Below are 25824 nucleotides of genomic sequence, written 5' to 3' on the forward strand. Positions count from 1 at the left end.
ATACTAGGATATACAGTATAATCAGTTTGTGTGCCGCAGTCTCTGCCTCAGCTCACGGCTTCACGTTGCAGCGTTCAGAGTATGGGTTTTATGCAGTTCAGACTATTGGCTTAGAGGCAGCCTAGAGATGAATCAGCCAATCATGAAAAAGTGTCAACTACGGTCGCTACTAGAAGTAGTAGCAAATGTAGTCCAGGCCCTTTTCAAGCACCTTTTTTTTTAATCTGACCCATCTGAAGTGAGTCGTGCTGTACTGTACTTGTACTGTACTGTACTGTACTGTACTAGCTCTCCTCCCTGGCCTCTGTGTGTGTGTCTGTGTGGCAGGGTCGATTCATACTCCTATTTTAGAGCCGAATAAAAGTCGGTTCGGCTCTGTAGAGTCTACAATGTGACGTCATTTGAGGTTCGGGGGGGCGGGTACCGTCCTAAAGTCGGCTCTTCGGTGCTACTGAATATTTCTGACGAGCCGAAATAATTTCGGCACTACAGCGCCGAAACAGCGGTAAAATAGGAGTATGAATCGGCCCTTAGGCTGCACAAGAGTGACACTTGGTGGTGTGTTAGGCTGCGCAACAGTGACACCCAGACCCAGGGACACAGCCAGGCAGAGACACACATTTGCTGGGCATTGGAGTGCTGCACCCTATTAAAAAAAACCACGTTGCTGTACATACTGTAAGTTTCTTTTTTTCTTAATCAATTTGGTTCCTTCCTTTTCTTGTAAAGCGCTTCGGGCACTTCGAAGCGCTATATACACCCAAGCTATTAGTTGTCTCCACCAGGCCAAAGGCATAGCTGAGACAGTTTTGCCGCCAGTCCATCCGTCCGCATGTCTGTCCAAGTGTCCATGTCTGTGAACAGCTAATCTACAGCACAGTTGGACCAATTACTCGTACATATTTTGTCCAAACATCACACAACGGAGACGGCGCCAAATTTCTTGTTTGCAAGTATGAAGTTGGCGAAAATGTACGCTTTGTGTGCAACAAGAGGAGAGAACGCATGTTAATGCTTGCGGGGGAGGGGCCGCCAAGGCTATGAGAGCTGTGACACATTATTTTGGATGTAAACGGCATAGCCTTTAGCTTTTTTGATCGATTTGCGGATCGGTGAATTTTGCACGGCCGATTTTAAAATCGGCCACCGATCGATCAGAGCATCTCTAGTTTTTTCATAGATTTAAGCTGCCAACATTGCAAACTTAACATGCTAAACTACTATCCCTTGCCCGTGGTGCTCAAGCCGGGCCCAGCCCCAACCCGACAAAGGGTCTGCAATCTCCTGCCCAATACCAGAGCAGACACCAAATTAATATACTTTGTTGCCACAGCACACAACCCTCTGCTCGCTCACATTTGATGCATGCAAACAGAGAGGGGTTAACTTGTAGTAGTTGTAGTTTTATTAACTACACAAGTGCCACCGAAACGAATCCTCACATGCCACGTGACATCACAACAATTTTTTAGAACACAAATATATCGTCGATCAGAGATTTTGGGGCAGACGATGGGCGATAGGAGAAAAAAATTGCCATATCGCACCAACCAAATTATCCTGGCTAATCTCTCAGGGGCGTCCAATCTTTTGCCGAAGGATTCTCAGATTGCATAAGCATAAGAATTACAGAAAGAATAAAGTCAAGTTACTTGACCCAACACTAAATACATAATTGAAGTTGCATGGCCAACCTTGCTTTTGTTGACTGTGAACTGTGAAGAATTAAACACATCCCCCAAAAATAAATATCCATTACTTGACCCAACACTAAATACATAATTGAAGTTTCATGGCCAACCTTGCTTTTGTTGGTGTGAACTGTGAATAATAAACATTCTATCCCTCAAAAATAAATATCCATTTAACTGTGTTAGGCATATTATACGCTGTTTTTGTGGTATGACCCGGCTTGGTTCCATCCACAAGAAGTGACTAGGGGACCGAGTTTGAACCACTACCTCGGGTAGTCACTGGCTGTCACAGCTTTCAATCACCCCCGCCCCTCCTCCCTTATTTTCTCCTCCGGCGAGTAAGAGGCAAGCTGCCTGCATGCCTTTGCGTCACATAACTTTAGTAAAGAAGTAGTAGCGCAACTGTGTGTAGACATTAGACAACAAGAAAGAAGGCACGATGGATCCAGTCTTAATAACGTTGGCATTTAGGGGCCTCTGTGTTGTACAGGTACAGTCCAACATCTCTCTGTACTGCTCGGGGTCAGAACTCATATTGCATTAGATTAGTGTCTAAGTGTCTGAACCCCTAATTGCTCCTGATGTGCAGGTTGGTGCCTTGCATGGTTTCATTGGTTTCCTCCACCACTGAATGGGTTAGTGTAATGCACAATGTAAAGCACCTTGGATAAAGGCGCTATATAAATGCACCATTTACCATTTCTAATAATAGCCGGGTCCATTCGGCTCTGGGTACTTTTTTACAAGCCTATTTTGGTCAAATTGGACCCATGAAGACATCCAGTTTGAGAATTGTGTGTCACATCTTCTAAACAGTCTCAATCCAAACTTGACAGACTTCAAGAGACATTCAGAGTCAATTGTAAATAATGCAACTAACGCAAAACGGATTTATTGAAATCCAATACTGCTGCACGATGGTTGAATAATAATGTTTGTTATTAATTGACACTGGGTCAGTGGCCCGGGGCCAGCCCTCTCCAGCTCAAATAAATAGCGACGGGTATCCTATTGAAATGCTTCACCGATCTGAGTGCCCGTCCCACAGCCTCCCTGGTAGAAAACAGAGAACACCAACGTCACCCAATTTGGAGCGACACGCCTCTGCACTGTTATTGGTTAGCGAAACACAAGTTGACTTCGACTTCCTATGCCAAATTTTCCAATGGGTTTCCCCAGGCTTTTCTTTTTGAGCCGAATGTGAATGAAAATAAAAGTCTGGGTACCAGTGATCTGCGTTTTTCAGCAATACAGCAGTAATGGCACTGCAGCTCTCAATTTAAATAATTTAAAGGTTGGGTAACTTCTTGACCAAGCCGGTTCAGGACAAAAAAGGACAAAAATCAAATAATGACATGGAAACACTATAAAAATAGAATCACTACCCAGAATGTGTCATAATAGGATGACCATTCAAATGTTTCACTTTGAATCGAAGGGGGTGACCAGTTCTGAGATCAGACCACACACACACACACACACACACACAGTAAAACTTAATAATAATAGAGGAAAAATAAATCATACAATGAACATGGGGGTGCATGATTCCTCAGTGGAGTGGGCTCTCATTTTTGACAGTGCTGCACTGCAGCACAGTGGGAGTTGCTCCAGCTCCATCCAGGGTCGCTACCATTAATGACATGGATTGGTTTTCAAACGAATGTCCGACTCAGAGTCCTACACACGGGGTATTTAGCATCAGATCGGTACTACTACAGAATACACTAGTTGATGTACAAAACAAATGGCTTTTCGCCCTTTATAACAGAAACAACGTCTTCCTGTGTTTAAACCTTAAAACACAAGACAATGGTGGCAGTGTGACAGACAGTCACTAGTAGTAGCACTCATACTCCTCTTGCACTTGTGACCTACAATGCTTTGACGGATCAATAACCTCCATTAATATATCTGCAGCTGTAGTAATTCAAATTTGCAGCAGCAGTTTGTGGTATATTAATGGGGTTACATGCATCTGGCCATCACTGCCTCGCCATGTCTCGCACCATTTTTGTCGCATATCCATAGAATGGTCTTTCGCTCCCTCCCCTTCCTCGTAGCTCCAGCAGAAAACACTGAAGGATGCAAAACCCAGCCCCTAAAATACCGCAACCCTTTGCTTCTGCGTTTTGAGGTGTCACCATACAACACACCGACCGGCTGACCAACCGTGCCACAATATTAATCCACACCTACACGGGGTACAATATCAATGGATACACAACGCATACAACTATGTACAGGCGATTTGAACCATATGTACCAATCGACCACCCAAAGAGATTCGTGTACTGTAATGTGAATTCAAGCTATGGATGGCCAGTCAGGTGCAGCAACACGTATGCCATCTCTATTCTCCACCCCTAGCTTTGTCAGTCACTCGGCTAACTCGCTAGGCGAGAGCATTGACATTAGTGTAAGCAAGCATCTCTGCAGACTGCAGCTACGGCAAAGACAAATGTCTAGCTGCACCGACACGACAATAAAGAAACGACACATTTCATCATTCTGGAACATCACGTTCCGTTTCCTCAACTACACACGGAGACGATGAAGAGATAGCTAGCAGACTGGCTTCGCTAGCCTGCTACTAGCTGTCGCTCTTCGTCGTTTCCGTGTGCAGACACGCTCCAGGGCTCGGAAAGCTGTCGCCATACGGCGACGGTCAAGAAGAAAATAAAAGATGGGTGTTTTATTACCGTGTAGCAGCAGACAGACTGGCACTGCGGAGGCTAATGGCGGCGGCCTGTCCTACCCTCCTCGCCCCTGTCCGTCTCCTACATCTCCAAGCATTTTTTTCCTACGCCGAGGAGGATCCCCCCCACCACCTCTATCACCACCAGGTCCGAACGCTCTTTGGCGCAGAGAAACTGGCGGCGGGCGCCGCTGTTGCGCCAAAATGGCCGCCGGCGCCACGCGAGTCACCACCCATTTCTACTGCACTGCGTGAACCACAATGGCGGCTATTGTCGATCCTGGATGATGGCAGTTAACGCACACTCACACAGCATGTGCCTGACTGCCACCACGAGATTTTTTAGACACTAAATATACAACTACGACTCCATTTTTATAAACGGTTAACTTGCACTCGACTAAACTTTGACATTATGGCTAGGTGTAAAGACTTCTTTGAGCGAGAAAGTCGCCTGCTTACAAATAAAATCGTTATTTTCAACCAAACCGACGTGTTCGTAACAGAATAAGTGTACACGCGAACTCGCATCAGCACTTTTGGCCATTTGAGAATACGGTTTTACAGTCAAAAATACGTAATCTTTGTCAAAGCGACACGATCGCGCGACTTAATAGGTTATTAAAATGATCCATTCCAGACATGATGATTCTAAAACAATGCCCTTCACTCCTCTTACCGGGTCTTCAATCGAGGCCTCTCCCTCTTCTAATCCCGGCTCCTCGTCACCGACACCCGGGTCTTCCAACTCTGGATGACCGGGGTCCGAGTCTAATAGGGATTCCTCCGCCAGTCCGTTGCCGAACTCCGCCATGGCCCTCCTATTCGCGTCCGTCTGTACCGACACACCTCGGGGGCTTAAACCTAGCCGGGCCCCTACTCACACACCGGGGGGAAGAAAGGGGGAAGAAAACGGCGCAAAACGCCGCTTTAGTAGTAAAGTTAAAATGGTGAAATTAAAAAAGAAAAATGTCCGCTTCTATTCCTCGTTTTTCCACCGTTCAAAAAGAATTACACGGTGTCTATCGTTAACGTTTAAATGGCTCGCTCGGTGGTAGTGGCCGTGCTTTACAGTTTATTTACTTGATATAAATGTGTATAAAAAACGAGGTGGACTCAGCGCGAGAGCACGGTGTCTCTTCAGTTCAGAAATGGAAGCCAGGGGGCGGGCTTATTGCTCACTGCAGCCGTAAACTGGAGCTCCTATTGACCAACAGGCGACTCTAGACCCGCCTTTTTTCTATGTCGGTGGCTCGTATTGGACCAGAGGCGTTAACATTCCGGGTTTTTCTACTATCATGGGCGCACCTAATAGCATTACTTTGCTGTCAATCAATTACACGGCCGACTGCCATTTGTCGAGTGAATTAATTCCCAGCACATTATACAGACTGCCAAATTGTCTTCTCTAGTGCCACCTTGGTGACCTTTCTGTGAAAAGATAAAAGCACATTGCCTGAAGTACACAAATAGTTTACAGTAAAAAAGAAAAGAAAAAAAATCTACATTGTAAATTCATTACATTTGACTAATCTCCATGACATTGCAGTTGCACAGATCAGATTTTGTTGTTCAATGGATTTTATTTCTTTCTGTATATCAAAGAAAGCAGAATGGAGATCAAACACAAAAAAGCAGGTACAGTGAGGGGGAAAAAAAGCTTAATCAAAACTAACAATAACACAGCCACCATTTTTGTTCAATATTCATACCAATACCAAACTTGTTTTGAGCAAAGTGGTGGCATTAAAAACCGTTATGGATCAATAATCAAAACAGTGATGAAAGTAGTAATGAGAATAGGATAAGTAGTATAGTTATAACAATAGTGAGAATCAAAGTGACAATGGAACATGATTAAAGAATAAAAAGCAGATCTCCATAAAAACCTATCTACCTTGGACAGTGCAACAGTGTCTGTGTTTGTGTATAATCCCAGTCATGAGGCTCAAACACCGCCATCCAATTCTGTGTTTTAGACACTAGCTACCATGCTTCTGACACCAATTGTGAATTCCCAATTAAAGGCCATTGTTTGTAGCACTTTTTCCATTTCCAAATTGTTAAAAACAAACTAGTCTTTTCTGTGCTGTTGTGGAGACGGCTGTGCGTAGTCTTTTTTTTCAAGCAGTTTAAAAAAAAAAAAAAACCATACCAAGTGGATTGGCACAAGTGTTGAGCCATGGGATGTCCTTTACAATTTGCATTTAGGAACGCCTCTCTAGGTCTCTGTCAACCTCAGATTGCTTTTTGGTTTTTCAAATGACAGAAAGCAAAGGGAGGATTACTTTGGAATAATCAGGTTTTCTTTCTTAATATATTTCTTTACAAAAAGTTTATTTTTTAGTTTTGCATTTTTGTTAGAACTATTGAGAGTAACATTAATAACAATATACAACTTAAACTGAAGGAAAACGTCTTTAGTATAGCATCTCCTTCAAAACAGCACCATCTTATAATAGCTCTCAGTCAATTTCCCAATTTGCTTCTTAGACTTTGAGTACCCATAATCCCATAAGGCTACTGGAGAATAATACCCCCCTCTGTCTAGCATGTCTATTAGACATTGTTGCATCTCATTTCCCAGCAGGTACATAAGCAGAATTAGCAATTATGTATCAAGACAAAACCAAACAAGAAGGGGAACAAAACACACAAGAGACAAACCCTTTCAAACCCTGCTCCCAGTATCTCTGCATGTTTGGCTTGACCTAAAAAAATGTGTCAGTTTATAGCATTTGCTTGTATTAACTCTAGATATAAAAATCTATACATTGAGCCAAGTAGTTATTTTCCTGTTTCACACACTATTCATGACAAAAAGAAATCCCAATGAATTTATCAAATTAAAGTGGTCAGGCTTGAATGGACCCTATTCAAACATGAGTAAAATAGCCATTTAATTTATTTGCAAACATTAGATGAGGAGCACTTTCGGTTTCAATTAATATGCTTAGGAATATTTCCCCTTTTTAAGGCTGTCAAGTATTCGGCACAGCTCTAATATTGAAAAATACTTGTAATCAGATTTAGATGTTTGAGGAGTTCCATTCCAAAATTAGACCAGTTTGTCACTTGGAAACATGGCATAGTCTCATTCAGAGCGATAAATGGGTAAAGATTAGATTAGTACATTAGTTGTTTACTGAAGATGTTGGCTGACAAAACACCGTTGCAGTCAGGTTCCAATATATTCTAGATATGGATTTTATGGAATGGTGAAATTCTGGTCAAATTGAAACCCCAAAATGGATGCATAGCATTCTGGAATAGAACTCTTATGCACAAATGCTTCTTGTACAATGGTACAGTCACAAGCAGCTAAAGCATGTTCTCGATCGACTAGCAAAAGAGGGAAACAAATAATCAATTTAACTCGTAATTTATATTAAGGCATCCAACATGCACTAGTGTGTCTTTCCATAAACAGACACAGCATTAGAATGCTTAAAAACATTTCATACAAGTAAAATGTGTCAAAGTGCTGTCAAATAAACTACCTTCCTCAGCATTCCTCTCATTTTTCCCTGTCTATTTGGATTGTCATGAAAACAGTGAACATTATAACATAGACCCATATTTGGGAAAGTGTGAACAGCCCTATTTCTTGTTAAAGTACCTTCAAAATCCCAAGTGAGTAGACATACAATGCTCTTTCAGACCACGATGTCTATTAGCTAATAAACTGGTGAAGAACAGTTTCGCTCCTCTCCCGCTGGATCAATCCACACGTCTTATATCCAAAGCAAATTTTGCAGTAAAGGAGAAAGAAATGATTCCATAGGAGACTCTTGGTGAATCTACTCTCCTTGTCCCCCAAAGTGTGCCAGGCCCAATGTCAAATGGCCACTTCCAAAGACAAGAATATTATTACATTTTGCATCAGTCTTCAGGATAAGTACTGTAGGACAACAAGCATGGCAAGTTGAGTGACTAGAAATGAGAAGTTCTCATAAGGAAGGTAATATAACCACAGGCCTTGGACCAAAAATGTTTCAAAGGGTGGTGGATTTAGGGCTTGGGATAGGGCTGCACGGTTATGATTTATATTAAGATTATTTTTGGTGGAAAAAGATTTTATATTCTTAATGCATTCTTCCTTGCCCATTGTGAGTCTGGTGGATGGGAAGTACAGTGTTGGTTATTAACCCTTGTTTAATGGTGAGGAAATGAAGGTGAGATGCCAGATAAGATGTTTGAATTAATTATACAGCTTCACGGTTACATAATTGTGAAACAAAATCACTTTTTCTGATTGCTTTCAGTTAATTGTGCAGCCCTAGCTTGGGACATGTTCATCATTCATCTGAGAGCTGTTGAATGAAGCAGTGTGGTTATAGTCTGTTGTATAGGAAGCGGGTGAACTCCATTGTTAGACATCAGTTGTTCAGTCAGTTAAGGGGAAACAAGGGGATAGCCGGTGCAGGGAGAGAAATAGTTTGAGGATTAGTGCTCAAAAATGTGTTTCTTAAAATCTGAGGAGCCCAAATGGGTGCAAGGAAGAGTTATTTGTAGATCAATCCTGATCCAAGTCTTAGCTGCTGCTGGTAGTCGCTGGTGATGGAGGTGATTCGACGACAGTGTCACCTACAGAACCACCACCAGAATTGGAGATCGGACTGGAGAGAGTGATCTGTGAACCCGGGATGGTGCCACCAGGTCCACCACTGCTGGTTCCATTCTTGTTGAGTGTCGCAGGCTGGCCAAAGTTAGTGGTTCTCAGGGTGGCCAGGTGTCGCGGAGAGAACACATGGGATCTCGCCGCAGCTCTGGACTCGAAGGTGATGTTACAGACTTCACAGCGACCAGTCAGGGTCTCCTTTGGCGCTGTCGGGGGCTGGCCCGCCACGGAAGGGGCCACGGATTCGATAACCGTCAGCTGCACTGGCTTTGGCAGGATGGGTCGGTTGGCTCTGAGGGCGTTGTACTGTAGGTAGCTCCCCGAGCTCATGTCCACTTTCCCCCCTGACACAGGCGACTGTGAAGAGGAGGGAAAGAGGAGTGAGGTAGAGAGCGAAAAGTGAGTTTTAGGTAGCTTTTCTTTGTCGTAATCCTGTTGCGTCAGGTTCAGGGGTGGGCAAACATTTCTGCCATGTGATATACTTTGTCATTTATAAGGTTGGAGTGACACCATTGCCAGCCAAGGTGACAGTGAACAAACATATCCACGACTTAGCTGCAGATCAGAATAATGCAAACACAGAATAGCTAATCATTCATTATTAAAAGTGGTGCAATTGCCTGGGGTTAAAATAAGTGTTAAATACAATAATGCATACAGATATATGCCACTTTATGGACTTCGGCACTCCTGCAAAGATCTGACTCATTGCAGGTTGTGGGGTTCGGCAGAAGATAGGCTATAATTGTATATGGATGTTTGTGTGTTATGTATAAGTGTATACTTATTACTTCCTTGTTTTATATTTTCCTTTATGTTTGAAACTCATATGCATATATTTCTACAGATTTGTATGCAAGAAAAATAGAAATAGAAAATAGCTCTTTATCATTGCTATGGAGCAATGACATTTTTGAGCTCATGTACCAGTAGCACATTTCAAACAATCCTGAAGGACCACCCCACCTCTCCAATAATATGCATTCATTTAATGAATTAATGGCCTTAGTTGTGTGCCAGTATTGCGCAATTACAATACTATATAAATAAATATACTTTTTTTCCCTTCCCCCATGGTCCACCTGTAAATGATGCCGACCATTGGTTGAGAAACAGTTCTATAGTTTTTCAGTAAAAGGATTATCACCATCCCTTTAGTAAAAAGAAAACTCATTTTCTGGTCAAGATACCAATTTTATCCAATCCAAGCCGATAAATGGATTCTGCCTCTTGATTGGATGAAATTTGTTTCCCACCCAAAAATAGCAGAAGATGGTGAGGCACCAGTTACTAAACACTATAGCACTGTTTCTCAAGCTTTGGTCCATGGGAAAAGAGCTGTTACTGAACATACTACACTCCGTATGGCAATGATGTTAAACAAACAAATATAATTAAGGGTGCTGCCCTTAATAAGGAGGTCAAAATAATAGGCTGTTTGCACATCAAAAAAATGTATGTTTTTGTTTACAAATTGTCAACTTTTTTTAAATAGAACTTAAGCCCATACTGATCAAAAGACCTGCCCAGAGAAAAACCTCTGCTGAATATCTTTCTACACATTTCTACAACATTTGAGCATTCCATTAACAGTTACCGTACCGTCATTTAAAGTAGCATCCAAGTTAGTTCTGTGATTTTGTGGATTGTCCCACAATGAGTCAGGACCCATTTGAGAGTCTCAGACCAATTTTTTTGTGTCGAGTAAATATCCCTTCTCTTTACATCTTTTGAAATAATTTAGTAAAAGATGAGGTGTTAAAAACGATTTTGACACAATTGAGAAATAAAAACCCATTTCAGAAATGTTCTCAGAAACAAAATCCATAAATGTGTAAAACGTTTGAAAATAGCTGATCTCACAATGAGTCACATTATGGCTTTAAATAGGGCTAAACTTATGTATTTTTTGGAAATGTACAAAATTATCTTCTGGATTTCAGCTGGAAAAGTGTGGGAACCACTGGAATAGACAATCCACAAATATTCTGACTATGTTAAACAGACCAATATCAGTCCTCACATTGTTGTATGCCTACTTTATGCAGAAATATAGAGTAAAACATTACAGATTAGACAAATTAATCTACGGGGGGAAAACAATGCAGAATTTTTACTTCTCGATCCAATATTGTTTGGCTTTGCACTGTTGGACTTTATTTATCTTGTCTCTCTTATGACGAGATGGATGGACTGTATATAGACACCTTATTTGTTTATCCTCGTTTGCTCTGCAGTATTTTTATTAGCATCTTGTCTTTCGTTTCTACTGTATACTATAGTACTTTTTATTATACTGAAATGTAAGTTGTAACCATAACTGTTATGTGCACATGTGACAATGCAGTTAACATGAGCACAAAGCAGACTGTATGCAGAAATCTAGATTTTAGAAAAAACAATTGGTATATTGTTCTAATATAACTTTTTGTAATAACTCATTACTGTGCATATTTACAGCACTACACCTACCATTTTCTCCTGTTGCAGTCGCCAGCGCTTTTCTTTTGCCCTGGTGTTCTGGAACCAGATCTGCACCACCTTGAGTGGTAGGCTCAGCTCCGTACCGATGGCCTCACATTCCATGGCGTTGGGGTGGGCGCAGGTCTCATAACAAGACTGCAAGATGGACAGCTGCAGGCAGGAAAGGTGTGTGCGTGGTCTGCGGCTGCAAGAGTGGAAGCTGTTCTCTGTAGGGCTGGATTTAGCCATGGCCGGGGTGGTGGGACTGGCCACTTTGCTAGGTATATTTGGGCTAACTGGTGCAATGCTAGGGGTCGGAGGAGGGGGGATTGTGCGAGATGGGACATTGTGCATGGGAAGAGCCAGCTGTTCTCTTGATAGTGTATTGATCTTAAAAGAACCCTTGGGGGTCCAGTAGTTAAGTCCGTTTTGTTTCTGTTGCACCATTGCTGTGGCGGGGGGCTTGTTGTTGATAGGCGTGGTGGGGATTTTGGGTACCATGCGGTTGGTGGCTCCTGGGACAGGCCTCGTTTCTCTTTCACTGTCTTTCTCTTCATCCGTTTTGTCATCCTCACTCTCCTCTTCTAGCTTTAGCTTCAAGACTGGGCGAGGGGCAATGGGCAAGAGCTCCTTGGGGGTTGCAAGGAGGATGGGCGTGTTCATTTTGGGGGCAATTTTGACCATAGTGAGGTTGCTGGTGGTTTCGAGTTTTATCTTTGGCACTGATGAGGCAACACAGCTCACAGGAGAGATCGTGGCAGAAGAGACAACCTCCTTAGGCTTTATGGGAACTGGGGTTAAATTTTTCACCACATCCAGTAGTCTGCCCATTTCCACAGGTTCTTTCTCCGTCTTTATGAGTGTGCGGGCCATGGGAGTAGTGGTGATGCTCCCAGGGCTGCTGTTGGTAGTGGTGGAAGGTTTTTGGGAGAATATGGGTTTGGAAAGAGGCCAGGTGAACTTGATGAGCGGTTTTCCCAGCGCCGCCAGGGTTCCATCGCTGATGAATCGCACCTCGCCCTTGCGTTCCCTTGCTCTCATGTTCTGGAACCAAATCTGGACAACCTTCTTTGGAAGATGGACCCATTCCGAAATCTGCTCAAACTCGTGTTTCCCAGGGTTGGGGTCTTTGAAGTAGCAGCCATAGAGAATATCAAGCTGGTCAGCTTGGATGATGGTCCTGGAACGCCTCATGTCCCGATACCTTCTGCCCTTTGACCTCCTCTGCTGCTGTTCCTTCTCTTTCTCCCTCTCCCTCTCCCTCTCCATCAATGTTGCGTTCATTTTCTCTGCTGCCCTCATGTAAATACTTGACTTGTTCAAGCTATTGCAGTTCAGACTACTAGTGTTGCTGTGGGACGCTGTAGTGGTTGAGCCATCAGGTTTCACCTGGACAACCACCAGGCCTTTGGATGTGGGCCTCAGACCCAGGCCGTCCAGCAGACGTCCCTTCTGCAACAATGTCCTGTCGACCATGGAGGTCGAGGATGAGGAAGAAGTGCTCCTTTTCCCTATGCTAAGGTCCAAAGCTGATTCACAATCACCTCCATTGGACAGGTAATGGGAGATTTGGCCATGGGAAGAAAGAGACTGAGTGATGAGAGGCTCAGCAAAGCGCGTTATATTTGGCGGGTTGGAAAAGGTGGGCAATTTATCTCCCATTATGGAGGGAGGAAGTGAGAGGACATAGGGACTGAGAAACTGTGCAGAAAATGGAGCGAGGGACAGAGAGAGGGGGAGGGAGTGGAGCATGCCACTTGGAAGCCCTGTGTGGTCCATAGAGTGGGCCTGAGTGCTTGGAGGATCCCCTTGGGCCTCCAACTCCAGATCCACATCTGGATCCTGCCTTTCCTTTTTGACCTCCACTTCTTCCCGTTCAAATTCCCTCTTTCTCTTTTTCAGATTGGCCCTCTGACCTCCTCCGGCATCCTCCTCTTCATACTCGTCTTCCGCATCAGAGAGGAACACAGTGGTGGAGCGCAGCACCTTCCCCCCACTGGGGCCCTTATTGCCGGCGGGCTCCCGCTGTGCTTCTTCTTTCGCAGGGCTGTCAGGCCCCTCCTTCAAGGAGCCATTCTGACTTTCATCATCAGACACAATGACAGAGGTGTACACTTCTTCAGTCTCAGAATCAGAGGTCAAACAGGTGTCTCCTGGGAGGCTATTCCTCCCAACAGCCTTCTCTTTTCTCTTCTTTCTACTACTAGACAAATCAATTACCTGACTGCTGGAGGCTTCAGCTCCATCCTCACTTTCCGCTATTATCAGTGAACTTTCATCGTCATCAAAGTCATTATTTAAACCTTCAACTTGGATGTGCGTGGCGAGACCTGCTCTGTCCCTACTGTGCTCTGATCCCATTGCTCTCCGTTTCACTTGGGCGTTGCGTGCTTGGCATAGCCACCTGCGTACCTCTTCCTCAGTGAGGCCTACCTCTCTGCCCAGTGCCTCACAGTCCTCACGAGGAGGGCTGGCAGCATCTTCCTCACTGCGGGACTCAAAGAACGCTGACAAAACCTCCGACTGGAACTCTGACAGTATCGGCGGGCCTGGAGAAATGTTGCGCCTCTTTGTATTATGACAAGGACGAGTGTGGTCTGGGGAATTGGAGGTGCTCTTATAAGGGCTGGTTTTTAGGGAGTCAACTGAGCCGCTAGGGCTTGTGCCTGCTTGTGATTTCTGTGGGGTAGAATCCGGGCTAAGTGTAAGGTTTAAATGTACAGGGCTGAGGCTCGAGTTGCTTCTTACAGATGTAGAAGGTGAAAGGTTCTTATTGCGGAAGCTTTTCTCTGTTGCTATCGGGGAGGTGCTCAGGATAGCTGCTTTATCTCCTCCATCTAGCCCCGACTGATCTGTCAAACTGTCCCCTCTGTCTGTTGTGCTATCTCCATCTGTCCCCTCCATCTTCCCCTCCTCTCCATCTTTCTCTAGCTTAATCATTTTGCTCATCAGTTCCTTAGTCTCTTCTTCCTCACCTCTCTCTCTTTTAACACCCACCACAGGCCGATTGTCCCCGTCCTCAACCTTGACCTCTTCTTTAACCATTTTACTCTCCTCTTTTACCGCCTTATCCTCCTGCTTGACATGCTCCTCCTCACTTCTTCCGTCCACCTCTTTTTGCTCTTCCACACAGGACTGTGTATTTTCTTGGACTCCAACAGTGGGCCCCTGGTTCTGTAAGCTATTGAGTCTTTGGGCTACAAGGGCTTGTTGGGCTGGGCTAAGACCTAGTAATGGCACACACTGGGCCAGGAATGGTCCTTGCTGGTTCTCCTGGCTCTGCTGGGTTTGGGCTTGGAGCCCGTTGAGGATCAAGGGCATGAGCAACTGAGGCTGAGGAACCAGCTGGGGAGTGGCCACACTGGGAGCTGTGCCAGCCGCAAACAGGGAAGGTACGAGGGAGTGTGATATGGAGCTGGGACTAGACGTAAGGAGGGTGAGAAAAGCAGAGACAGCTTGAGCCGAGGCCACAGGGGAGGCGAGGAGGGAGGGGGCTGCTGCCGATGCTGGGATCTGCTCCCCCTCTTTGGCAGTCACCATCAGGCTCCTAGGAGCAGAGGAGTTTGTTGTGGTGACTAGCTGTGAGGCTCCGCACACCGGAGTGCCCACTTCTGGGCTTGGAACGCTGTTGCTGCGGCTCCCCGAACGCCCACTAGCTGCGGCGCTATTGGCAGCATTTCTGCTCCGGGTCTGGTGTAAAACAGACTTCATATGGCTCTCAAGGGTGATGGCATGATTGTAGGAGACTCGACACACAGCACACTGATAGGGCTTGTTGGACAGAAATGGCCGAGCCAGAACAGGAATCACGACATTCTGGTCGGTCTCCCCGCCTGTTTTCATCTGTTGAATGTGGGTGTCAGAGGAGTAGTGAACACTCAAAGCTGTCTTGGACAGAAACGCCTCGTGACAGGCAGTACATTTAAATGACCGGGTAACCTTTGGAGGTACTACATTTTTATCAACCGAGGTTGCGTTGGCTTCTGCCATCTCTGCGTTTTCCGTTGTGTTTCGCTGCGTTGCTTCACCTGTGGGTTGATTCCCTTCCTGTGTAGACTCTAGTTGAGCTCCACCTGCCCCCTGTGCTGTTGCACCTTGTCCACACACCTCCATCACTTTGTCTTTAGGCTGCTGGACAGCGTGTGAATTCTCAGTTTGGCAGGGTTCTGAATCTTCACCATGCTTCACTTGTTGTAGGGCAGCTTCTGAAGAGTAAAAATAATGCAACACTCAACTGTTAGGTTGTAGGTTGTGGTAAACAGAACTAATTTAATAAGATTAAGGCTTTCAAAGACGCAAATTCATGCCAGCTCAAACATAAAGCACTGTAGTTCTACTCAATTTATTTATTATAATTAATCTAAGTATATACAGTATATATATATATATATAATATATATATATATATATATGTATATAAACAAATGCCATATATATTCATTCATCCATATCATTATGTGTCCCCCAGAGTAGTATAAAAGAGAGTAATGACACTCCCGTTAACTCTCATTGTAACAATGGAATGCGGAAGTACTCATTCTATCTACAATGGAATAGTTCCAGCCATAGGAGCAATGTTTGGAACTATCGCCCATAGGCACCCGCTTTGCGGCGAGATCAAAGCGTGTCACCACTCTCTTACTACATTACTCTGGTGTCCCCTTTATTTTTCCTATATGGTCTGTCTGTATACATCTGAGAACATAATATTTCTATTATGTGTTGCCACGTCTAATTTCTTAAATGCTAAAACATATCGGTCAAACAACAATTAACCCTTCGCTAAGCCCCACCCACTCTACTCTGCGATGGCAAGCTGTCCTATAATCAATCATTTCAGTAGCAAGAGCTTCAACATGTCATCAGGCTGTCAGGAAGCTGAACTCTCTACCAGCTCTAATGCAACCACTACCTCAACATACACATGCATGCACGCACGCACGCACATACTGTGAAGTATGTACTCAACTGCTGCTATCTCTCTCTTTGCACATGAACAGTACAATTAATTTAAATGTTTAGGTTTTTTTTTTTTTAAGTATTTTTATCATTGCACTTTATTGCCTTTTAATCTGTTGCACTACTGTTACTTGTTTTGTTTTTTATTACACCGTGGATGAGGGGGAAACAACATTTCAGCCCTCTACAGAGATGAAGAGTTCTTATAATTGTCATGGGGGCCCGTCCCGCCCACCCGAAACCCCCTTAAAGAAACCTTCTAAATCTACTCAATGATAATGAATTTATTTATATAGCCCATTTCAAGACATAGTCACAAAGTGCTTTACATAACAGGGTAAAAAACAACAACGTAGTCACAGCTACAAGATAACATTGAATGACAGCAAGCACAACATGAAAGCATACACACAAAAATAGAATAAGGTATGCAAAAGGAAATTAAGAGAAGGCCTTAACGTAAAGGTTAAGGACCTGCAGTAGGCTATGCACTGAACAAATTACATTACATTATCTCAATAAACTAGAAATACGGCCTTTGCCACATGTGTCTCCCCCTCCCATCAGGAAATGAGGAAGAAACAGTATCCAACTGAATTTTCATGTGATGCACCGTAAGACTACAGTACAGTGATTAGTACTATTATTACCATCACCAGGTTGGGTCAGTCGTGACGTTTTTCCCCGACGTTAAGCTGTGTATGTGTTCAACAACACAGCCATGCAAAATAACACTGACAGCTATGAGGTGATGAAAGCTTGCCATCCTTAGCAATGCTAAACTATTTGGATTGGCATTGGACAATCGCTTTTGGGGTGGGGTTTAGCGAAGGACACATTTCTGACTTGTTTGAAGATACCTCTCACTAACCTGTGGTATTGTGAGCATCCGTGTCCTCAACCTCGCCACTGGCACATTGTTTAGACTTAGCGACAGCCTGATAAAGGAGGGAAAACATCAATGGGATTTCGACAGTGAACAAAAGGAAATCTTAAATATAACTCCTCTTTTGAGTCTTTTCACATAAAGGTGAATGCTATCAGTCACGTGGTGGCTGATTGCCATCCAGCTTGGTGTGACTCATTGAAGCATAGCAATGTTACAGTGCAACCTGACCCAGCCTTTAATTTGACACTTACAATTTAAAACAAGGCTCTAAAATTGGTGATCGTTTTAACTTCGACAGGTTCTGTAAGTTTTAAGTGTCCACTAATATTTCTATCAAAGATTTTAGATCTGCCTGGGTAATCCAAAGCATAAATGATCATATTACTGAATTAAGACAGAGTAAGACGCAGTTGAAGGCTGAAATGCCTTTGTCTGACGGTCTACTGCTGTGCACTTGATATAAATCATTTTAAAGACTAGGTTTGTGAGTACTGATTATTATTTGTATCTGCATATTTTAAAGTGTGCACTCGGGAGTCGTTACACTACAAATTACTTTGGAGTTACAGATTTTCATTTCATATTCATATTACTGAATTACAATGAAATAATAGTTCAACATGCTTAAAAACAATGCTTCTTGATTGCTAACTTAATCTAAGACATTAAACACTAAATACAGTGCTAGTTGAATTTGCTTTATATTGATGCAACACTTCTGTTCAGAGTTTCACCTTTCATGAGCTCTATGTATTCTGCATATTGGTTTTGCCGCTCATCAGTGTCAAACTATAAAAAAGGGACTATGGTGTGATATTTTGTCCTTGTGTACTTACAATGTCCAGCAGTTTGTCTACACAGTTAGGAAGTACTTTGTGTTGTTCACTGAGATGCAGAGATAGAGACGATCTGTCTGGTTGCCCTTGTTGGCACAGGGGGCACAGCCACTCCGCCACCCCGCTGCTGTCACTGATCACAGACTCTCCAGACTCCTCCTGGCCAATAAATATAAAATGAAAGATATGGAATATAAAACCCTTTATCCCAAACGGATTCAGTTGTTACAAAGTAATGAGTACTATTACAACACAAGTAAACAAATTACAAAACGACAACAAGATGAATTGTTTTTCGCACTGCAAAATTATTTGATAATTCAAATCCACAATGTGCTGCCCATGCGTTTGCTGTGAGAATGGTATGACACTTTTTGCATTAATAGCCCATATTGGAGTAAAATGGCACAGATGGTAGAGAAAATGCGACAGGGGAAAATGCATTCCTTGTTAAGCGAAACCCTGATCCAGCTTCACAGAACTATGAAAATACATACTGAGTCTTGATTTCAGCCATAACCACCTTTTATAGGGAGTTTCCCCCTGTCAGCAACCACAGTATCAAATTACACCTCATTGTAATGATTGCAGGGACTTTATTTGAAAACTAACTTAATTCAAGCCCCCAAAAGAGCATACATAGCATCTTCAATACTGTATATCACTACCTTCTATACAAAAAGCAGATACATTGTTAGAAAAGTGCATGCAACTATAGGCCAACACTCCTAAATATACAATCTCTGGCTGTGCCTACTGTACAACGAGTATAGTCTCAAAATAAAGCAATGATGTCCAAGTGTTCCTAATTATTACAGCCTTAACGCATTGTAATAAGACTATCTGAGGTCACAGTTGCTGCATGCATGCATGACCGTAGCGAAGCCTGCAGCATGCCTCCGATTGTGAAACACCTTCCATGCAATTTAATAAATCATCCAAATCATCCAGCCTGCCGGTGTGGATCGTTCCGTGTGGAGTGAATAACAATCTTACCATACAGTAACTGCTCATAAATAAATCTGCAACATGGATTTAATGGGCGTAAAAATGTCCTCATGAGAGACCAACAGAGCCTGATCACTTCCTCGTCATGATGCCAATTAGCAAGCTAGCGAAATCTCCAAAATAACTCCAAACATTAACGTTACAGATTGTGTACAAGATGCTCATTCCGACACTCCCAGTGAAAAACACAAAAGATGCAACTAATATGACCACTCTAACACTACCGAGCTGGCTAATTAACGAGCGGTCTAATTAGCTATCATGCCGAACCAAGTGATGAATCAATTAGCTAGCAAGCTAGGTTGCCTCAGCGTCGCATTACAGTGGTGTTCCACAAAACGCTGTTTCTTAGTAGCTCATTTACTGACGAAAATAATTACCATAACAACCACAAACATCCAAAACTGCTCAAACACGAGTTTAACATCTCAATTACCTCGCTGTTGCTTCTCCGCTAAAAGCCAAAAGGCTGGTTTAATTAATAAACAAAATGGCTTAACCTCATAACAGTCGTGGCACTTCTTTGCTAGCTAGCCTGTTAGCAAAGCAGCAGCAGCAGGGTAATTAACGTCCCCTCCTCAAACAAGTCTCCACACTAATAAAGGCTCCCTTATGAAATGTAACGTTATTTTGACAAAAATGTCGCGTTTTCCGGACGAACGAGTGTCGACACGCGTTACGTCGACACTTTTAGTTTGGAAATACGTCGTTTATGTCGCACGACGACGAAATACAAATACAATTAAGTATGAAAAGCTTGATTAATAAACGACTGCGCTTGACACAAAAAAAAGGAAAATAGAACAGATCTACAAGCTAACGACGCGTTGCGAACGCGCCGCGGTGTTCACTTGTAGATCGTTTTTTTTTTTTTGGTAAGCGACACCGGCCTAGAGTCGTTCCTCACCCCGGTGGTTGTGTGTTACCAGTCGGGCATCTACAGCGATCATCCAGCCAGCAACAAGCGCACCAACATCGAGGCCTACAACTACACGCACGGACCGAAGCCATTTAATTAATTAATGCATGTACGTGCATGATCTGCTGCTCCTCCGTGCAGATGTGTGTATGTGTGTGCGGATAAAAAGAAAACACACACACACACACCAACCTCCTCACAACCCTTCCACCCACAATCGCGTTCCTTCCTTCCGCGGGACCCCCACCTACTCTTTGATTATTATTATAATCACTCTGTTATTATTGTTGTTGTTGTGAAACCATTCAAACACATTTGCAAAACAATCGCGATCGGTAGAACTAGGTAGGTGCGTGCAACATGCTAACCAAACAAGGTTTTCGTTGCGGGGGTAATTGGCGAAAAGAAGATTAATTAAAAAATGCTAAGCTACTTGTGTGTGGAAAAGGGACTAGTTAGTACCTCTCTTATGGAACAGGACGGCGATGGGGGTGGTGCAGAAAGAGAGGGGGAGGGTGGAGGAGGGGTGGGGGGAGAAAAAAGGAGAGCCAAGAAAAAAAGTTTTGGGATTTTTAATGTTCGAAATCTGTGACGGAACGGATTAGTAAAATGCTGCATCAATCCACCCCCGGCGGTCGCTCGATCGACCCTCGATCCGCAGGCCACTGCGCTCAGGCCACGTCGGCGCAATAATTAAACCGATCGTTGTTTTAATTAAGTTTTGGGGAGAGCAATTAGCTAATGCGTTTACCTGCATGGTCGCCCGGGCTCCAGCAGTAGCACGCTTCCCCTCTCTCTCGCTCCTCGGGACTGAAAAGTTTTCTTCTTTCTCTCTCTCCACCTCCTCCGCCTCCTCCCTGGCTGGTTCTCCCCTCCCTCTCATTCGCCCTCTCTCTCGTTTCTCCTTCCCCTGTTTCTCTCTAGTAAACACACGACAGCTCCCCCCCAGGCTGATTGCTGACATTCACACACGATGGCTATCAAATCTCCTTATGTAACACCATGGATACTAATAATCATTATATTATCAGGGGCTTTGAAATATGGTTGACTTAAATTGAATGAATCATCAAAAGCAAGATCATCAAGGAAAACGTATTAACGTAGGCTATATATAAAAGGTGAAAGTGACCTGCATTAGACATAATCTATAGTATTGAAATCCGCGCGGAATCCTACATCATAAAGTGAAACAAAATTAATCTCTTATTGCCCTAAATGATTGCGTCAGGAATAGTATAACAAATCATATAGGCCTAATTGATAAATAGACTATATCACAGTTTTCACAGATGCTTCGCTGTTATTGCACATGAACAACACAATATTTTACATGCGTTTCTAGTTTCTGCAGTAAGTGGCGTACATCAACGGGAATATAATCTCTGTGCAGAATACATATTTATAAAGCAGAGAGGATTAGAAATGCACCATCTGTATGCGCTTGTCCGTTACTGAGACAGGATATGATTGTCCTGAATACTGTGATAGGTGTCTCTATTGTGCCTGAGTAAAATATATTCCTGTCGCGGTTTGATAGTTTGGACTTTACATGATTTGTTGCTTAAACCAGTGATATATTTTATATATATTATACATATTTTGTGTATGTCGAGTGAATTTGGACTTCTAATTGTGAATTTAAAGGTCTGTATTTTACAGTTGTAAACTTGTAACACTGTAATATGTGCATGAGCTCAGGTTGCACTGAATGACTGGATCCATTGACTCATAATGGTATCAGATGCTGTGCGTACCTATATGCTACCAAATACCAATTAAAACAGGCAGCATGTAATGAGTAATGACAGTTATTGATACCTGTTCAATTGTGTAATTTCAGATGAGCGTGGAAGTGGAGAGAAAATTTGTATGTGATGCTGACATTCAGAAAACAGTGGAAGGCATTGGAGGTTTGTTTTCACATGTCATATGTCCCCATATCCTTACAGTCAGACATAGGTCTACGGTGGTGTGATGTAAACTGCCTCTTATTAACAATCAAGTTTGTTAAACTATAGTCTCCTATATCAGCATATCGATTCTGAGGACTAAATTATTTTCGCTCCTATGCCACCAAAATGTGGAACGCCCTACCAACAGTCATTAAGACATGTGAATCCCTTGACTCCTTCAAAACCGCTCTCAAAGGGCACCTACGGACGGCTGCAATTCGAAACTGGCCCCCGTAAAATCTGAATCCCCCCCCCCTACCGCCCCCCCTTTTTTCCCCTCACTGTATATGTCTCTTTTCCCTTTTTACCTCCTTTATGATGAATTCCTGTTCTGTTCCTTGACTATATAGTAGTGTCTATCTGTACGTCTCTAAATGTTTTGATGAATTGAACATGGTGGACCCTCTTGTAAACAAGTGTAATGCTTAATTGGGTCGTCCACTCACAGTTAACAGTCTTTGTATTGAGTTTGTGCTTGAAATGTACTGTAATTCTGCAAACTGTTAATAAATATTTCAACCAATCAATCAATCAATGAAATTATTATAGTCTATTTTATAATAACTATATAACTACAACGTATCTCTCTTTTCAACCAGGAGTGTGTATTGGTGAGCATCAGTTTCATGACAAGTACTTTGACACACCGGATTTCTTTCTCACTTTGAAAGACACCTGGCTGCGTCAACGCAGAGGTTGTTGGGAGCTGAAGTGTCCAACAGCAACAGTCGGCAAGGCAGAGAACAGTGGAATAGAACATTCTAAACAGGCTGCACTGTGCTCTCGCTACATAGAGATAACTAGTCTGCCAGAAATTCAACAGAGAGTGAAATATGTCTTAAAGGACAGTGTCAGGGATGGAAAAATGTCATGTCAACTGCCAGAGGAAGTAACAGAAGAAAAAATACATTCTGCAGAGGAGACGCAGCTGGTAGCTGACCAAGATAGGCCTGAAACAGCAGAGAAAAGCTCCTCAGAGGGAGATGAATCTTGGCTGAGCAAGCTGAATCTGGTGTGCTTTGCAGCGTTTACGACAGTGCGGTGCTCATTCACTCTTGAGGAAGAAGTGCATATAGATCTTGACAAGGCTGACTTTGGTTACTGTGTCGGAGAGATAGAGGTCATCGTACCTGAGGGAGAAGACATGCAGCCTGCCATGGAGAAGATCGAGAAAACAGCACAAAAGCTGGGTAAAACACTAAACCTACTGACCAGTTTAATACTTCTCTAATGGCACATCTCTAATATTATATTCCACTTAATATTATTTGAGAGGGATCTAAACAACCCCATTACTTAAGTCAAAATATAAATACCTGTGGTCAAATATTTCTCCACTACAACTGAAAGTCAGATTTGTACTTTCATTAAAAAAAATACTTAAGTATTCAAAAGTGTTAATAACACATTACTGTATTGTTTACCATATATTTACAGTACACTGTAACTCTCTGAAAATCGATTTGTAAATAAAAGCTAATGTAACCTCAGTTGTGAAACAGAAATATGCTCTGCTCTTGACCTGTACTAATAACCCTTTCAATAACCCTTAATAATAAAGTGTAATACTAATAATTAATAATAACCCTTAACAATAACTCTTTTAATAATAACCTCAGTTTTTGTGTTTATTTTTATTCACAGGTCTGACTGGGGATCAGCGTGTTCAAGGAAAAATGGATGTCTACCTTCAAAGATATTGCCCAGAGCATTATGCAAAACTACTAAGTGCAAATATTTTGTGAGAAATTTGATTGAGTCAAACAATGCAAAAAGGACCCAATGAGCTGCACATTTCTTATTTGATGCACAATTTGGAGTGTAGTCATATGTATGTAAAATTGTTGAAATCTATTACAATATGAAGTGGGGGAAAAGGTTTTTTTTTGTTGTCACCGATACATTGAGCACTAATCCATAACATGCCAGCAGCCATTCAACATTGTTTAAACAACAATCCATTTGACCTTAGCGGTACTATAATTTTGTAAATAGTGATGCTACTGAAATTAGAAATGGACTCCAACAAAATCTTCAATAACCTAATATTGCCAGGAAACTAATATCCCAACAAAACTGAGTTCCAGGAAGGGAAATCTGAGATTTCTGAGAGTCATCTGACCAACTCAAATTCCTAAAATAGGTAGAGTAGCCTCATTTTGTGTATAAAATGAACAAAAGAATGGCCAGCACGCCAAAGTCCATCTGGTACTTTTTAATCAACATTTAAATCACAGGCATACATGCAGGCATTCCTGTGTCAAGCCGTGTTTAGAGTGAATGCCAGCCTAATTTGGTAAAGTTCTCTAATACAGACTGAGTCTTAAGTCTATTGGTGAATCAATGCTCACTTTTGATGAGCATCGATGTGGCTGAAAAACTTCCTGGAAACATGAAACTGCTTTTAATGTCCAAACTTGGTGGCAGGATGGAAAAGCAGCTAACAGTATGTGGGATTCCATCTGAACATCAGATAAAAAAAAGATTATGACTTTATTGTCAGTTACAGTGGTGGACAAAGTATAGCCTAAGATTTAGACTCTTGTAGATTCTGACATTTAGAATCGATAAAATACATCTATGAGAGTCTAAATCTTAAGGCTAGACAAAGTACACAACCCCATTACTTGAAGTAAAAAAACTTGCATGAATTACAGAAAGGCTATTGTCGTATAAATGGCATAAAATATGGAGATTATGGACTATCGTGAGACCTCACTATACTGCAAAATTCTGAAGTACTAAAGTAAATGTATTTTCTTTACCACAACAATGATAGACAGTGAAGTATACCCGAGTAGTGAGTACTGAGTACCATACTGTAGCCTGGCCTACATCTGTTGGAAACTTATATGACTTTTACTCCACTACATTTTGAAAGATAAATAGGCTATAAACGCCATTAGATTTCCAGGAAGGTGAGTCTTTTACTCACTATTCTAGCTTGGCTTTTAAGTCAGCTGTTGAATTATTTTTCCTTTCTAAAATGCTTCCTATGTTCCTCATAGGGGAAACCACTGGCACTTGCGGTACCCGCTCTCAACCATGGGATGTATTCAAAATAAAATCTCTCAACTAAAATGAGTCTGACTGTCTGACTAAGCCAGTGGTACAGTGGCATCAATGGTGATGGATGGAGGTGTGGACATTTTTACATTGTACCTATTGAACCAGTCACTCAAGTTAAACATACTGTAATGCTGTTATGATTGATCTTCAGCTCAGCAAGGGGAAAATGTATTCACACAACTTAAAAAAGAACTCATACTGAAGTTGGTACATATTAAAGTTTGAATACTGAGTCAGTCTCCTACGAATGTTTTACCTTGAGCCTGCCTGCTTGCTATGTCGTGTCCAACCTGACCTAGACACAGGATCAAATGTCTCAAACAGCAGGGAAAGGGAAACCAATTCCATTACAATATTGTATTAGCATACAGATTGAACAAAATTAACATTTCTTCAAAGACAAAATACATACCTGTAATAGAGGTAATAGTGCAACATGCATGCAAAATACATGTAGATTTTCTTAGTTGTATTGAACGATATATTTATCTTGAACATACCAAAGTCGCTAGCCAAATATATATCATATTCATTTAGAGTATCAATTTCGTTGACATGAAAACTCTTGGGATGTAGGCCTTGCAAATGGATATTGTATACCTGTCTTAGCTGTCTATAACTATTCTTTTATTTAGACAGAGGTGGGGTCTAGGGGGCGCTGGGTGGGATCACGTGACAGGAACAGGGCAGGGGCTTTCACGGGGGAAGGCTGC

General features: G+C 42.5%; 3 protein-coding genes across 9 annotated transcripts in view; 1 reads left to right on the plus strand and 2 right to left on the minus strand.

The window, feature by feature from the left end:
* The window catches only part of pabpn1 (poly(A) binding protein, nuclear 1), a 55561-nt gene extending 49980 nt beyond the window's left edge, over positions 1–5581 (minus strand). The window contains exon 1 of one of the 4 annotated variants that reach the window (XM_079490202.1): positions 5072–5579. In XM_079490202.1, the coding sequence (XP_079346328.1) occupies positions 5072–5206 (135 nt within the window). In that variant the 5' untranslated portion in view covers positions 5207–5579. Of the gene's footprint in view, positions 1–4396; positions 4547–5071 lie in introns of those variants that run through there. The other 3 variants (XM_079490200.1, XM_079490203.1, XM_079490201.1) reach the window with 3 other exon arrangements.
* A 1694-nt stretch (positions 5582–7275) lies between these two features.
* On the minus strand, positions 7276–20994 carry zfhx2 (zinc finger homeobox 2). 3 transcript variants are annotated; one of them, XM_079489522.1, is made up of 5 exons: positions 20839–20994; positions 18161–18319; positions 17307–17373; positions 11486–15681; positions 7276–9319 (listed from the first exon to the last, which is right to left on the minus strand). In XM_079489522.1, the coding sequence occupies exons 1-5, from the start codon at positions 20968–20970 to the stop codon at positions 8927–8929; spliced, it is 4947 nt and encodes a 1648-aa protein (XP_079345648.1). In that variant the 5' UTR covers positions 20971–20994; the 3' UTR covers positions 7276–8926. The 3 variants fall into 3 exon arrangements, with proteins under 3 accessions (XP_079345648.1, XP_079345647.1, XP_079345649.1); XM_079489521.1 differs by having other exon boundaries at positions 7276–9370; XM_079489523.1 differs by lacking the exon at positions 20839–20994 and adding an exon at positions 19549–19581 and having other exon boundaries at positions 7276–9370.
* Positions 20995–21633: 639 nt separating this feature from the next.
* thtpa (thiamine triphosphatase) lies at positions 21634–24173 on the plus strand. 2 transcript variants are annotated; one of them, XM_079490271.1, is made up of 5 exons: positions 21634–21734; positions 21931–22000; positions 22642–23232; positions 23687–23791; positions 23839–24173. In XM_079490271.1, exons 1-4 carry the CDS (start codon positions 21696–21698, stop codon positions 23785–23787), a joined length of 801 nt encoding a protein of 266 aa, XP_079346397.1. In that variant the 5' UTR covers positions 21634–21695; the 3' UTR covers positions 23788–23791; positions 23839–24173. The 2 variants fall into 2 exon arrangements, with proteins under 2 accessions (XP_079346397.1, XP_079346396.1); XM_079490270.1 differs by having other exon boundaries at positions 23687–24173.
* Positions 24174–25824: the final 1651 nt, after the last annotated feature.

Source organism: Electrona antarctica (genome assembly GCF_951216825.1).
Source record: "Electrona antarctica genome assembly, chromosome: 20".
NCBI classification, from domain to species: Eukaryota; Metazoa; Chordata; class Actinopteri; order Myctophiformes; family Myctophidae; genus Electrona; species Electrona antarctica.

Coding starts and splice junctions, on each gene's coding strand:
- zfhx2 (XM_079489521.1), bottom strand. CDS start 20,970: ATGAGAGGGAGGGGAGAACCAGCCAGGGAGGAGGCGGAGGAGGTGGAG. Junction 18,320..20,838: donor GAGCCCGGGCGACCATGCAG/GTAAACGCATTA, acceptor TTTATTGGCCAG/GAGGAGTCTGGAGAGTCTGT. Junction 17,374..18,160: donor TAGACAAACTGCTGGACATT/GTAAGTACACAA, acceptor CTCCTTTATCAG/GCTGTCGCTAAGTCTAAACA.
- thtpa (XM_079490270.1), top strand. CDS start 21,696: ATGTCGAGTGAATTTGGACTTCTAATTGTGAATTTAAAG. Junction 21,735..21,930: donor TTCTAATTGTGAATTTAAAG/GTCTGTATTTTA, acceptor GTGTAATTTCAG/ATGAGCGTGGAAGTGGAGAG. Junction 22,001..22,641: donor AACAGTGGAAGGCATTGGAG/GTTTGTTTTCAC, acceptor CTTTTCAACCAG/GAGTGTGTATTGGTGAGCAT.